The sequence below is a fragment of the Chelon labrosus genome (genome assembly GCF_963514085.1).
Source record: "Chelon labrosus genome assembly, chromosome: 13".
Lineage (NCBI taxonomy): Eukaryota > Metazoa > Chordata > Actinopteri > Mugiliformes > Mugilidae > Chelon > Chelon labrosus.
In genome coordinates, this window is record NC_140346.1 from 27990296 (window position 1) to 28006556 (window position 16261).

The window sequence follows — 16261 nt, forward strand, 5'->3', positions numbered from 1 at the left end:
ACATTTTCTTTTAGAGTTCACTGGTAGAATTCAGAATTCATTGGTCCATCAATGATGACAAGCCGTCCTGGTCCAGATGCAGCAGAACAGGCCCAAACCAGGACATTAGCACCCCCATGTTTGATGGAGGGATGAGGTTCTGATGCTGGGATGATGCAGTGTTGTTTCATCTCACAACCAAACTATTCTACTTTGGTCTCATCTGTCCACTAAACAGTCTTCTGTCTTGTCCACATGATGTTTCGAAATGTTCTTTTTGGAGAGCAGTGTCTTTGTTTTGAGTCATTTTTATGTGGAAATGTATAAAAAATGCTGAAGGGTGCTAAAAGCTTTAAGTTGCATTGTACCGTTTATTTGAGCCTAAGGGTAACAACATGTACTGTGCATGGGTTATGGTCCATACCATGTTTGGCCCAGGAGCTACAAATGAATATAAAAGCAGATCAAGTTCCTATAAATGATCCTTGTGAAATTCCTGAGAAGAAAAAGTTCTTTGACTCAACACATGACACATGACACATTAAAACATCAAACTTATTAAGAGCTTTTACGAGATCAGAGCAGCTTACTGAAACTCAACTCCAGCTCTGACCTTCATTTTACTGGACTTGCGCTGGTATTGCAGGAATGCAGGCTGTGAATCTGTCTAACATGAAGTCAGAAAGGGCAAAAGTCTTCTCTTTTATATTTCTAAACATTGTCTCATTGTCCACTCAGTCTTGCATTCAGCTGCTGTGATGGTATTCAAAGCTGAACAATGTCTTCTGTGGCTTTAAAGAGTAGCTGCAACCGGCCAAAAATATGCTAACTGCAGAGAGCTACACAGTCTCCAAGTCGTGAAAATGTCAGATTTTCAAATGGTGGCTTTCACAAGAAATTTAATTCTAACTTATGCTCGTCTCTAAAACATTTAGACACAATCATCTGAAGCCACACGCCTGAGAAATAAGTCTATTTATGGATGCAACCATCCAGCCATATCTAACGGAGTCATTAACATGACAAGCATTAATTCCCTTTGGAATTCATGTCCTCTTTTCATACAATACAAATGCAGAGAGTTAATGCGTCAGTCCGCTGAACTGTACCATTTCCATTGCTATTGTTCCAGGTTTGTTTTCCACACTGGGCCTCCGTCGACCCCATTGATCTAAAACAACGAGTTTTACTGTGGTTTATTGTTTCTGAGAACGGCTCTCAGCATGTTTACTAAAAAGAACATGTTATATGTGTTTACATGCATTGTAGTTACTAGTTTACCCTAAATACAGGTTTACATAGAGGTCAGTAATCTAATATGGCAGCATTCGTTCAGCCTCTTCCTTTATAATATAGAGCATAATTTACATTCACAAGTCAAGTTTCCTAGTTTAGTGCAAAGTTTGAATACACTTCCAAGAAGATGTGAACTGATATATGTTTCTACTGGTATTTAAATGTTGGAGTGTATAAGCACTGCAAGAGTAGAATTCATAGGACACAAACACAAAAAACTGCAATATTTTTACATTTATTTTGTTTTCAGATTTCCTTCATTTTTTCATCTGTGGTTTTAAAAGGCAAAGTGTAAAAGAGTTCAAGCTAAATGTTTTTGGGTAAGTTGTTGCGTGGACCAGTTCTAGTTTCAGAGGAGATGGTGGGAGTTTGGCCATCAAGTCTAGTTTTAGGGGAAGGCTTACGACCACGTTCTCTGTGAAACCATGCTCCATCCGGTGCTTGTGTAACCAAAGTGAGAGCTGTGTTCGTATTCTTGGCACCATGTTGATTTTCCCCGACGTCCTTGTTTTGTTTGTGATATTCATGGACAGGGGCTCAAGGTGCAGCTGGGGTGAGGAGGATGTCTGGTATGAGAACCTCAAAACCCCTCTCTACTTTTTGCAGACGTACTCGTCTTGTTCACGAGTGAAAATAGATCGAGAGCCGTACTGAAAGGATTGGGGCGCTGATGGATGACCACGATTTACCTTTTTGCCTGTGGTTGCCAACTTTGGATAAGCAAATGCAAATGAGTGGATGAATGGTGTTTGTTAACAGCTCTCTAAAGACCAGTGATGACCAACTGATAAAGAAGGCCCGCTCCATCCTGGGTTGTCCTCTGGACTCAGTGGTTTAGGACTGTTGGGATCTCAGAGACTGTTGCACCCATAGTGGAAAAAGAAGGAGCTCTTCCATTGGTCCAGCATCTCATAGCACTGCTGCTGAGTCTCCTCCACAACTAAAGGATCACAGACAATATATGACTGGACGTTATGTCCCAGTAATTCAGGAAATGTACTTGTTATTACAATAATTTAGGTTTTTCTCAAGTGCATTACAGATATTCCTTCTCACTGTGTCATTTCTGTGCAACATATGTTTTCTTAAGGGCAACACTCCTATTAGAGATTATTCATGCCTCCACTACTTCAACCTTTTTCCATTTAACACTACTTATTTAACTTTAACTGTAGTTTGTTTCCTAAGCTTGGTGCGGCCACTGTAAATGTTTTCATATCCTTAATAAATCTATTCTTCTACTCCTACCCTATTCTATTTTTTAACTACCTACATTTTGCACCGTCTTTGCACCAACTAAATTTCCCACTGAGGACCAGTAACGTCTTCTATCTTATCTTATGATTTGTTTATTGAACTCAAACACAGCTCAGGTCAGAACCAGTCGTCTCTTTCCGCATCAACGACGACGACCTCGCCAAAGTAACTCTTCTGTGAGATGGGACCTATCTGTCGATGTGGGTGTAATACTTTAATCCAGAGCAACAACATCATGTGACGGCAGAGGAAACACAAACACAGCCCCCTTCTCTCCTGCTCTGGTGCAAACACACGGTGTAAAGAGTACGACGCACAAGCAAACAGTGCATTTATGTGTGTGTGAGCGTATCTGCAGGTACACGTGTCTCCTGTCAACAGGTCCGCAGACCAAACACACGGTGACATAATTACTACCGGAAGAGAAGCAGGGTCGACAGAGGTGTGTGTGTCGAGGTGGGGGGTGGTCTGGTAGACGTACAAACCTTAGTGGCAGACATTAAAACAAACACACACACCACCTTGCACACTGTGTCCTTATGCTCTGTGTGAATGTGTTTTCAAGTCTCCGTTGACATGAACCAGTGGAGCTAACCGAGGCGTGTGTGTGTGTGTGTGTGTGAGGCCGCGGCGTTGATAAGACAACGAGCCGCTCTGACCACATCCATTGCCTCCCATTGATAATCCAAGCAGTTAACGAGACACTACGGGTGTCGCAGGGCTTACTCTGCATGTGTGTGCGGTTAGCTGTGTGGTAACGTTTGAGCGACGAGGGGTTAACGAACACAGCTGCCGTCAGTTAGAAAGTACAGCCGGAACTGTGGATGTGGTTTACTGTTGACTGTATCTGTGTGTGTGTACGTGTTCCTGTACGTAAGAGCATGCCACACAATACAGAATCTAGATATCGACTTTATGCATCTGGGTGGTATTTCAAAAATATGTGAGACTCACGTCTGCAGTGGGAGAATAATAATATATTTTAGGATTTTTTGTCTACATCTGGGACAATCTTTCTCTTAATATAGTATGGAAGTGTAGTTTGTTATGATCATCTTACCTGTGACTCTATAACAAGTGCAATAACTCTGTTTTATGTTCAATATCTGTGTAGTTACACACATATATTTATATATTAATACCCACTTTATGCCAACTACACAGCTGTCTTTATTCTTGCTGTTTGGTTTATTTAGCTTCATTGATCTTTATTAGACTGATTATTCATCCTCTTGGGTTTTTATTGTGCTGTGACTGCACCGTAGTACTTCATGTTTTGGGATGACAATAAAAATGCTATAACCTTGAAATAGTATATTTTTAATGTCTGTTTAGGGCTGCTTCTCAGATATTTCACCTAACCCAACCTGCAGCATGAAAATAGTCCATGCGCTTCTCTCATCAGTTTAGTAAAATATATACTCCTACATTGCTCCTTTGCCAGCGGCGCGACATCCAACTGGTCCAAAATGCATTTCCTCGTCCATGCCTCTCAGTGTCTGAACAAACACAGTAAAGTAACTTTCCTAGGTGTCCTTTACTTTTGCATTGAACTACTCAGTTTCTGTTTCAACACCTCCAGATGCCGCTCAAAATCTGCTGCTTAATTGTATTGGAAACTATATTTTACTAAGAATGCAGAGGAAGACAGAGAATATGTTTATTGTGCATCGGTTGACTTCATTTGCTGCAGTGAAGAGAACAGGAAGCGGTCGAGCAGAGACAGCTCGAGGCTGCAGCTGCATTAGTCTGTTAGTAAGAGTAAACCGGCTGGACCGTCCAGAAACCGAGCTGCTGAGCAGAGACTGGTGGTCTGTTCACCTCCAACACATCCAACCAACAGAAACAGATTAATTCTGCCTCCATGAAATTTAATGTTGTTGTGGGATGCTCTGTGTGCTACAAGCTAGAGTTAGACTCAAGAACTGGTTTATTATTTAGATGGCTTCTTGTTTATCAGATGTAGTTTGATTTTTCAAGGGTTTGACAAGCCCGCTTTTACAAGCTGGGCAGGTTGCTCTTGTGCAATGCATTCTGGTTCATGTAGGCAGTAAAATAACGGCTGTTAGAGCAGGCCTGTTAGAATTTAGAAAACTCACTTTCTCTATCAATATACAGGATATTATGTCTGTTGCAGTATTGGGGTTTCTGCAGCCTTCTTTTTTCTCCAACAAACATAACTCTCAACCTTTACCAGGCCAGGTTGTACGACTCTAACCAGTAATTCATGAACAAAAATATGCATCATGCACTGAAACGTTACTGCTGAGTAGAAAGTAAAACACAAATTGAAAAGTGTTTGGCGCTGAGCATCAGATCGTCACGATCACGTTCAACATAGAAAAACAAGGCGCCATCCAACAAGGCGAGGGTGCTTTTATCCAGTAGCCTTAAAGGTGCACCTCACTATTTGAAAAACAGCAACAGACGAAGTGGTGGATTTTCCCTTTAATGACTTGAGTTATCTCAACAAACTCCACCAGCTTCACAAACATGGAGGGGAAAGCAGTCAGACACAGCTGCAGGTGAACAGAAGCCTTTAATTAACAGAGAATCTAGATCAATGTGTGTGGGTGTGTGTGTGTGTGTTCAGTGTGTATTTAATCTTTCTTACAGTAGCAGGGGAGAGCTATCTTTTTATAGGTGTCATGTCGCTTCCTGTTTTTTAAGTGTGTGTGTGTGTAAGAGAAATAGATATGGAAACTGACAGAAAGGAACTGTCTGTTATGTAAAACACACACACACACCCACACACCCACGCACACACACACGGTTCTCAAATACCTCTAGGTATTATGGACAGCTGGGCGGTTGGCGGGAAAGCTGAGGACCAGCTGTCACTGGGGAGACAGAGAAAGAGAGAGAGAGAGGGAGAGAGAGGGTGGTAGAGTGAGGGAGGGGTTACATACATACATACAGGGGCACATAAAGAGGTGGAAAGAGAGGAAGAGTGATAAAGGATAAGCATCTACAGACAGAAACGAAAACGTACAAACACAAAGGAGAGGAAATGACAAAAGATACGAGAGGAAATAAAGCAGGACTGAAAAGAAGCAGCTCTTCCTCCTTTCACATTCTTCACAAGACGATGCAGAACGTTTCTCTCTAACGTGACTAAAGTTTCCCATCAGTGATAAACACATGGCTGTAGACATTTATTTAGAAATGCTGAGGTCCAAAAAAATTAATTTGTTAGTTAAGGGACACTCGGGTCAAATTGTTGCTTCATAAACCATTAACATATATCGTCTTTGTCTCAGTTTCAAACAATAAAGATAACACCGATCAGGAATAACATTATGACCACCTTCCTAATATTGTGTAGGTCTCCTTTGTGGTGACTCATCAGAATGGACATGGGCCTTCTGAGGGTGTCCTGTGTTGTTAGAGGGGGGGCCTTTGAGGGGAGGGGCCTCTGTGGATCATCCCACAGATACGTGATCAGTTTGGGATCTAGTGGATTTGGAGGCCAGGTCAACACCTTGTGCTGTTCTTCTAAAGTGTTTTTGTGTGTGTGTCTGTGTCAGGCTGCATCCTGCTGGGGATGGCTGCTGCCATCAAGGAGTGTCATTGCTATGGGGTGGGGGTGCCTGGTCTGGTCTAGGTGGGTGCTACATGTCTAAGTAACATCCACACCAATGAATGCCAGGTCCAGAAGTTTCCCAGCAGAATATTGAACTGTCACAAGATGGTTGATGTTATTTACTTCCCCTGTCAGTGGTCATAATGTTGTGGCTGATCGGCGTATGTATGAAATAAAAGAGAGATCCACGTAGCTCCAAACATCAGTACTTCAGACAAACACCAAGGTCATGACCATCACTGAACACAGTGCCCATGGTTGATGGAAGACAGTGAAACTGTTGAAGCTGCAGCAGCAGAGTTCACAGAGACAAGGGCTGCAGTTCATGCAGAGAACTGGACATTCCACTCTGGGAACTTCTGTCCGGGGAAAGTCCTGAATAATGAAAAGAAACTCTGCTGAGGAAATGAAAATGAATTTGTTTTCAACAATGCAGAATGTTTCGTTTGTTTATGGAGAGGAACGAGCAAGGATGTGCACGACCTCGAACACAACTGACCAAATGTCTAATGACTTAGTGGACCGAACATCAACATACAGAATGAATCGAACTGCAGTTCCTAAAATGATCCCACTTGGGTTAGTTTTGTTCAATTTCTATGATAGTATACTATCCACATGAGATCTGGGATGCAAATGCATCCTCAAAGCGTCCTGGGTCGGTTCACACCTGAACTTTAAGCTAGTCACTTGCAACCGGATTCCCCAGGACAGATGTTAATGCAAGCGGGCTCAGAGGGCTCAGAAGAAACTAGAATCATTTCAGTTTTTAAGCTGAATATCAAGGTTGTAGCTGATCTAGTTCAGCCGTGAAAACGATTAAAACATGTGTGATCTGGTTTTATCGACCCAGATGATGTGGAGGTTTATATGGGACCTGTTTTCCTGTTTGGTAATTAAAGCTTGACTCCAATGAGAGCGTAATGACAAGCTACAGAGCGTCTTTTTAGTGTTTAAATATTTTATCCTCCTCCTTCCTTTAGTGTTCAGTTGGAAAGAGAGTCGTCTCTCCCTTCAATTAAACCACAAGATAATGTCAGATCCATGTTATCTGCTGCTCTTGTATCTCAGATGATGAACGGATTTAATACTTGGATAAAACTTAAAAAGAGGACGTAATTTATTTATGAAAATGTCTGTGAGAAATTAAGTTCATACTTCTCATTTATTTTTCATATCATACTTTATGGAACATGTATCACTCCTCACTTTATATCCACTGGTGACTTATTTCCAGTCAAACGTGTGATGCATATTCACAGAAGGACGAGCTGCAGGAATGTAGTCAGAATGGACATTTGGGTTCTTTGACACATGTTTTAGGTTAGAAAAAGATGACGTGTTTTCAGTTTATTGAGATTTTTTGCTGTCAACCAAATACTCTTAGTGCTAAAACACAACCTTGTGTAATGTTTGGTGCAAAATGGGAGAAGAACCTGCAGTCAAGGTAATCCCAACAGAGTTTAACAAAAGTAATCCAGAAATCCATAAAAAAAAAAAAAAGAGAGAGAGAGAGAGAACCACCAAGGGAAGACAATGAACAACGAGAAACTGCAACGGAACATCTGGAGAATAAAAAAGACAAACTGAAAAAGAAAGAAAGAAAGGTGAAATAGACTTATATATATATATATATATATATACACATAGAAATGTAGTTGTTTTTGGATCTAAACCATGACCTGGATGACTGAGAACCCTCACAGACATATGTGCTTTAGTTAGGTTTTTGCAAACTGGCAACCTTTTCTCACTGTGTCAATCAAAAACAACATTTGCCGTTATAACTTAGTCATATATATAAAAATATTCAGCTTCCTCCGTCTCTCTCCCTCCTTCCTTCCTTCTCTCTCTCTCTGGCGACAATAAAGCCTTCATTCAACGTTTAGTTTCAATGAGGTTAATTATCTGTCGCCTAATTGGCCTCAGGGCCGTCCCTGCGCTGTCACACACACACACACACACCCACACACACACATGCACACTGAGAAAAGAGCAAAGTGACTCCACATAAATCTTCAACTAACAGCGACAACAGGCGGACGCAAACACAAAGAGAAACACACACAAACATGCACAGGGTTTTATTTTCAGCCTGGTTTCCTTCTTAGCACAGTTTCTATTTTTAAACACATTTTACTTTCAAGTCTTAATTTTAATTTCGTGTGAAGTTTACGTTTTTTTAAATTTAAATTCATTTTCTTTTGATTTTTTGGGAAACCCCCTTTTAGTTTTAGCCAGATTTATTTTAGCTCCCAAACAACGGTTTATTTTCAGCCTTAATCTTGAATGCACGGCCCTGCACGCGCAACACCGCATGTTTTCATAGGCACACTCTGACACACACAGGCCAACAAACAAACACACACTGCTCTCATGCAGGAGCCAGGGATCGTGGTAAAATAAGGGTGAATAGTGAAAAGCACCTATTTATCCCCGCTCCCTCAGGTCTCCTGGGACGCGCACTGATAGGAACAATGACCGGTTTAACTCCATCCACTGACCTGCGCACACACACACACACACACACACACACACACACACACACACGCATTCTGTTTCAAACACACACACATCTGCTGCTGAACACATACACAAACATGCAAACTTAAAGAAGCACCGTGTAACTTAATTTAAATCTTTAAATCTCAACTAAGCTGTGCAAAACTACGAGCTCTCACACTGTTTTAGGAGGAAATCTAAAAATGAACCGTGAACAAAATGATCATGTTTGATATTTGAGCCTCTTGTGGTCTCCATGATCACGACGGAGGTTAACGTTGTCCAGTCTGCACCATTGTCCTCCTGGCTGCATGGTCTTCACACTTCACAATATCAACACCTCTCCTCTGTGTGCAACTTGGTTCAGTTTAATTTCATTTAAAAGGTCAGATTCTTTATTTCTTTCACCCTTCAGAGACAATTCACTTCCACTGATTAGCGTCCAGTATGAAGAAAACAAACTCAGAATCACAACAAGGTCCCACGCTGAACACTTTTTTTTTGCGTCCTTCTGTCCTCCTTTTCTCACGTTCCCACCCTTCCCCTTGCTTTCTAACCCTCCTCTCTTTGTTAATTTCTTTCTCTCTTTTATTTCTCCCCTTCTCCATTCCCCTTCCCCCAGTTTTCCCACCTCCGTGCTCCATCGGGAGCACCACAAAGCCTGCTGCTGCTGCTGCCGCTACTACTGCTGCCCAGGCAACCACCGCGCCACCGCCTCTGCCCCGGCAACAGGCCGTCGTCAGGGCTGCCGACCCCTGACCCCGGCACAGCTGCTCAGCCATCACGTGTCCCACAATCCCCTGCTCTCTGCTCGCTCCCGTGACCAGGAGGAGGGTCACACACGTGAACGAAATAGAAAAAAGTTCCAAAATGAAACTTTCACTAAGTAGAATATATGAATAAATGTGTTATACGGCATCTGAGTGTCTCTTTAAGGGGCGGCTGACATGTTGTAGTTTCAGGAGAACCACCTCCTGCTTCTTTTTTTCCGTTGGTTGGAGTTTCAGAGCTGCAGTAGGTCCAGAGAGCTGTCTCCCATCATTCTGACAATGTGAGTCAAAATCAGAGGACCACAGAAACAACAGCAGTGACAGTTTTCAACACAAAGGCATCAGGGAAATGAAAACAGTGCAGCAGTTTGATGCTTTAAAAGAGAGAGAGGCTGTGTTCAGTAAAGCAGTGTGTGTGTGTCTGTGTCTGTGTCTCAGTTCCAGGTGCTGTCCTCGCTGTAACCTGAGCCGGTCCTTATTAATAAATCATGCATCCGAACCAGTCAGCTCATCATTCAGCTCTCCAGGCAGGTAGCTCCGGTTCATTCTGCCGGCTGCCCTCTGAAGGACGGATCGCCACAACGGTGCACGCTATCATAGAGCCACAGATTATCCGTCCGTTTTTAAGTTCAGGATTCAATTAAGTTCAGGATTCAATTTTAGGATTTTGTTGTGTCACCTGGAGAGACATCACCGACCATGAATCCTGAATAGTAAGTAGATGTTTCTGTTTGCATGTTGTTTTATTAACGTAGACACCGACATCTGCTCTGTAAGAGTGCTGACGTCTAACACTCTCCCGGTCGACTCTTGTTTGCTTTGCTTGAAACCTCAGACAGTTTGAGGTAAACTGCAGTAGGACTGCTCAGCCCCCTGTGGCTGATGGGTATTGTAGTCCTTAGAGTGGCCACACAAATGAGAGCAAGAAACTTCAGATGCTTTTTATTGTTTGCAGAAGTCAACTAACTAACATTATCCTTTATTTTGTAAAGGATAATGATTTGTTAACTTACAGGATCCCAGAGTCATTCATCTAAGCTCCAATTTGGATGGATGGATGGATGGATGGATGGATATCTTTATTGTCACTATAACAAGTACAGTCGTATCCTATTTTTTGAGAAATGCATGCGTCCATTCATCAGCCTCCCATCAGCAGACAGACTCTGAGTCACTAGTTAGTGTTACCGACACATTGGTCTCCCCCAAAAAACCCCCACAGACTCCCACACCTTCTCCACCCATGACAGCGCCACTGCTCAGTTTCTCTCGTCGTGTCGGCTTGAAAGCAACTGAATTTACAGCTTCAAATTCAAATTCCCCCGTTTTTAAATGAGCGTGTTGTCAGCGTGGTTCAGAAATGCTTCACTTTCTTCAGTAGCCAACGGAACAAACCACCTCTACGATGTAAACAATCACTCCAAAATGGAGCCTAGCTAGCTAGCTTTACAAAACACCCTCATCATATCTGTGATTTTAGTCAATTTGTTGTTTCTAACCCCATTATTACTCATTTTTAAATCTGATAAAAATGTTTTATTACTTTTAAATGCCCAGATAATGTCATTATTTTTAAAATTTGTAAAAAAAAAAAGTCAGGATTTTGTTGGTAAACTGTTGCCAGGTGCCTACAATGCAGAATAAAGAAAAATCCCATAATATATAAAGTTTTTTAACCTAAAACTTAACAAATCCAGTGTTTGATTAGTAAAATATACAGCCCAGTGTTGTCTATAATAACAATGAAATGATTTGTATTACATGGCCTGTGTTGAACACATAGAGATCACTTTCATATTCACATACAGTTGTGGCAACAAATTAATTTTACATAAACTTATCCCATTATAACTGGTTTAAATCAAATGTTCAACGTTATTGTCATTCAAACATTGTCACCAAGGTTTAGCAGCAAGAATAGATATCAAATAAATACCATGATAAGAGCCCATAATAATTATTAAATAAATATTATTAAAGTAGAAACACACAGTTAAAAAACAACCAGAGTGCTAAAGGGCAGACTTAATGGAGTTTAAAAATGTAAAGTTAATTAACTCTGGATAACACTTCCATAGTTCTTCCTAAATATACAATTTTTCTAAGAGGCCTGTACAGAGACACATGTCCATGGAAGAGGAAGGAGGCAAACTGGATGGACTTAGTGAAAATGTCCCATTTCCATTTTCACAATTAAACTGTAAAACTGTGGATTTAACATGACTGATTTTTAGTAAAACTGAGATGAAGTAATTGTTTTAACACTGTTCAAGAGTGTTAATAGAGTTTACACTAACAGTACCAAAACATGTGAGATCCATTTTCTACTTCATGTCCTGCTTTGTGCGTCTTTAATGCTTGAAAAGTCATTTACTGTTTTTACACCTGAAGCTTATGATGAAATAAATAATCTTACACCACAGTATCAAACGGTAATTTCAGTGTTAGACGTCGTAGACTGTCTCTTTGACATAAACCTGAACCTTAAACATGTGTCAGAAAGCAACGCTCTTCTTTTATTATAGATGAAACTAAAACACAAAACAGGCGCGTGGGTCGACATGAATGTGAGAAAAGAACATTTTATATGAGAGGGAGAATCTATTTATGTCTCAAGGAAAACCAGATATCCTGTATGTCGACTGCATTTCGCACGTGTGCTCGTGGTTACAAGTGAGCCACCGTCTGTGTCTGTTAAATGAAATTATCACAAATATTGGAAGGAGGTAGGGTCCAAACGCACTACATGCACACGAGGAACTAAGGATTGGATGAAATAATGATGTTTAAAAGGAGCAGCAGAGTGTAGGAGGACAAGCCAACTAAAAATCCAAAAAAACAAAAGATGACAAAACTCAGAAAACAAGGAACCATGGAGAGATGAACAGAAACAAACTGATGCAGGAGAAAGAGGAAAGCTAGGACTATATATACACACTGAGGTTAACGAGGCACAGGTGAGAACACTGAGGGAGGATGACACAAGGAGAAACAAATCATATAATCAATGGAGGGAAAACACAGACAAAGCAGGACAGGAAACACCAGAATAAAATAGCAAACAGAAAAGATATTCAGATGACACAAATCTGCATCTGCATTGGGCGTCTGTGTGGCCTTTAAGACTTAAATATAAAAAATGTTTCCAGTAAATCTAACAGAAATTCAGCACAGCTTCACATTACTGTTTACTTTTACTTTAGTGATGCAACTTTAATGCATGTGTGTTTGTGTCCTCTCCAGCGACTACCTGTTCAAGCTTCTTCTTATAGGTGACTCTGGAGTTGGGAAGTCTTGTCTGCTGCTGCGCTTCGCGGTAGGTCTGGAAAAAACCTACTGGCTCATGAACTAGGGATGTCCCGATCAGTGTCAGGGCAAATCTGGACTTTTTTTAAAACGATTCTGTCGGTATCAGGCTTCAGCCACACCTGATCTTTTGTAGTTTTTATTTTGGTGAGGTGGTAGTAGGAGACTTGATTCAACAGCTCCAATAAAATCATCTAAACAGAATCCATGGAGTCCACTCAGTCAAAGGCTGCACCCAAACAACAACAACAAACACTGAACGTTTAAAAGAAGAGAAAAGTTTCCTGGAGACAGCGTCAAGGAGAAACATCTTCCAGAGAGGGTTAGGGAGTTTATGCACCAGAACATTTCTGGAGTAGAGAACACAAGGTACCAGCTACCCTCTCCACACTACATTAACTTTGACAGAAAGATTTATTGGACTGAATCCAGTCCACTCTAGGAGAAGACAAGGAAGACAAGGACAGACTTTAGGAAGCTACAGGAGACCAACTCTAGGAGAAGACAAGGAAGACAAGGACAGACTCTAGGAAGCTACAGGGGAGGAACTTTAGGACATTTAACATCAGAGAGGGACTCAATATTAAAAGATTGGGTTAAGATCCTGCTGAAATAAAATACTTGATCGGGACATCCCTATCATAAACGCACACTCGCTTTCAGTTTTTTGACACTATGCTGCCGGCTGCAGGACGACACCTACACGGAGAGCTACATCTCCACCATTGGAGTTGACTTCAAGATCAGGACCATCGACATGGACGGGAAGACGGTGAAGCTGCAGATTGTAAGAGTGGTGTTCTCAAAGATTGGTCTGAAAATATGGTGCAGGACTGACTGATGTGTGTGTGTGTGTGTGTGTGTGTGTGTGTGTGTGAACCCCTCAGTGGGACACCGCAGGTCAAGAGAGGTTTCGAACCATCACCTCCAGCTACTACAGAGGAGCTCACGGTATCATCATTGTGTATGACGTCACTGAGCAGGTCAGTGTGTGTCAGTGTGTTTTTTTTGTCATTATAAATGTGTTGAACATTAACTTCAGTCCCCCTCCCCTTCTCCTTTAGGAGTCCTTTAACAACGTGAAGCAGTGGCTGGATGAGATCGACCGTTACGCCTGTGAAAACGTCTCCAGGCTGCTGGTGGGAAACAAGTGTGATCTTGTTAGTAAGAAAGTGGTGGATGCTGCTACTGCTCAGGTAACGAGCCGCTTGACTGTGGTGCCTTCAAACACTAGTCAGCAGCTCCAGGTCTGCAGGAGTGTTGATTATATAGACCATAAAACTAAATGGAAAAGGTCAGAGACATAGGCAAGATTTAAACTGTAGATATAAACCATAGACTGTATATAAATATGGACAAGACGTCTCCACCTCCTCTCATTGGCCAAACTGACAAACTGATACGGGCGGCGGCATCTTGCAACTTTGGAGCCAGAGTCTGATCAGTACGGTCTGAGGGTGGAGCCATGTGGAGCCGGGATCACTTGCATTTTCCTTTTATTAATACTACGCTCTGCTCTACCTCCACTAGTTAGAAAGAAATGTTGGATTATACACTGGACTTGTTTTTTAAATTGAGCTTTATGGAGCGGTTGGCATGGCAACTGGTAGCCGCCATTATGTCACATCCTGTTTCTATACCGTCAAGCAAGAAAATGAAATCTAATATTAACTTTTCTTTGTCATTTAATAATAAAAAATATTAAATAATAAAATAGAGGTTACCTTTTGTTTTGGGTTTTAAAAAATCTTTTTTTAATTCTAATAATCTGAATGTTACCTCAAAGCCTCATCATTTCTTCCTAATCTATAAAGTGAAGCTAAAACATGTGAGAAACTTGCGCCGCCATCTTGAATTCTGTTCCGGTGAGCTGTTCATATATTTACGGTCTGAAGGAATATAATAAGTGGACCAGGAACAGCTTCTCTTAGCATGATTTCAAAAATGTCTTCAGATGAATTAATCTACAGTCTAGAGATTTTATATCCATACATTAAATTATAATCCACTAGTGTAGTCTTAAAATACCCCGCACAATATAAAACACCAGCTAAGATATTCCAGTTACATGCTTACATGTCAACTCATCAATAATTTAAGAGTCTGAGTGGATTAATTTTCACAATGAGCACTGAGCTCACTTTTAACGCATGAGTATGTTTACTAATTTACTCCTAAATAGAATTTTGAATGCAGAGTTCTTTAACTAAAATGTTGGTTCTGATCATTTTGATTTAATGTTTGTGATTTTTGTTCCCGTCCCGCTCCAGGAGCTGGCCTCGTCTCTGAAGATCCCCTTCCTGGAGACGAGCGCCAAGAGCTCTGATAACGTGGAGAGGGCTTTCCTCACCATGGCCTCAGAGATCCACAAGCGCCTGGCCAGCGAGGGAGGGGGCATGCAGGGTGAGTCGACAGAAGCCAGGGCCCAGAGCGCCAAGATCAACAGCGCCCCTCTGTGGCTGGGAGGGGAAAAACAGACGCAGGAGGCCAGTAACTGCTGCTGAGGAGGAGGAGGAGGAGGAGGAGGAGGAACCTGACTGCAATGAGTTTACTGTTCAAAAACAGAGACGTGTCATTTTTAACACATCAGGTTTCAGGACTTTTTGATTCTGTGTTCTGGACACATGTATTGTCATATTTTTTGACATATTTGACATATATGAGAAACAGGTTTTTAGCTTGACTGAAATATATTTTTGAGCTTTGTATTTTGGAATGAAATATATATATAAATATATTTCTGCTTTGTTCAAGAGCAGAAATATAAAAAAGGGTTAATAATGCAGCCAAATGAACAACCAGGGCAGGGAACAGTTTTAGAAATATACAGAGGACCAGGAAAGTAAATAAAATCTAAAAAGTGAAGAAGAATAAAAGCATACTATATTATGAATAAATCTGGTACCCACACAGTATTGAAAGAGTTGTATTTAAAACGGTAATTTGAGCAGACTGAGTTTCTGTTATTGATGACTTTACAGCGTGTCTGAAAGGTCATTTAAAGTATTTACCAGTTTTGTTGTGTTTTGCTTGTTGTTTACTTATGTCAATAAAGATATATTTCATTTCTGTTTAGTCCAATTGTATTTATATAATAAAAACAAATCCAGAGAAACACAAAGATGACAACGGAAAGGAAAAACTCCCCGAACCCAGCTCATATGAAGAGACCTGTCTGACTTGAACCCGAGGTTAGGGTTACAAATGTTCAGTGTGTTCATAAAGGTATATTATTAACAACATATTAAGAACACTGAACTGTCACAAGATGGTCAATGTTATTCACTTCTCCTGTCAGTGGTCATAATGTTGTGGCTGATCTGTGTATATCTGGGAACTTTCTCATCTGTCACTTATAAGGTCTGATTAAACTAGTTAAAGTTTGAGGAAGTTCAACTTCATGTCTTAAAGAAATCCACTGAACATCCATAATAGATCAGACTGTCGGTTTAAAGAGTCAGATACTGTCATGGTTTCAAGTGTGTGATTCAGAGTTCTTGGGCTGTAAGTAATACTGGGGTCTGAATGTCAGAAAATCTCAGCCTCTGCTGCTGCTGCTTTGACTGGT

At 41.1% G+C, this 16261-nt stretch overlaps 1 protein-coding gene across 1 annotated transcript; it reads left to right on the plus strand.

Moving 5' to 3' along the window:
• Positions 1–10086: 10086 nt before the first annotated feature.
• Positions 10087–15197, plus strand: LOC311498358 (ras-related protein ORAB-1-like; the record flags this gene model as incomplete). Its single annotated transcript, XM_084558903.1, has 6 exons — positions 10087–10100; positions 12631–12703; positions 13385–13480; positions 13581–13676; positions 13758–13889; positions 14964–15197. The coding sequence occupies 6 exons, from the start codon at positions 10087–10089 to the stop codon at positions 15195–15197; spliced, it is 645 nt and encodes a 214-aa protein (XP_084415029.1).
• Positions 15198–16261: the final 1064 nt, after the last annotated feature.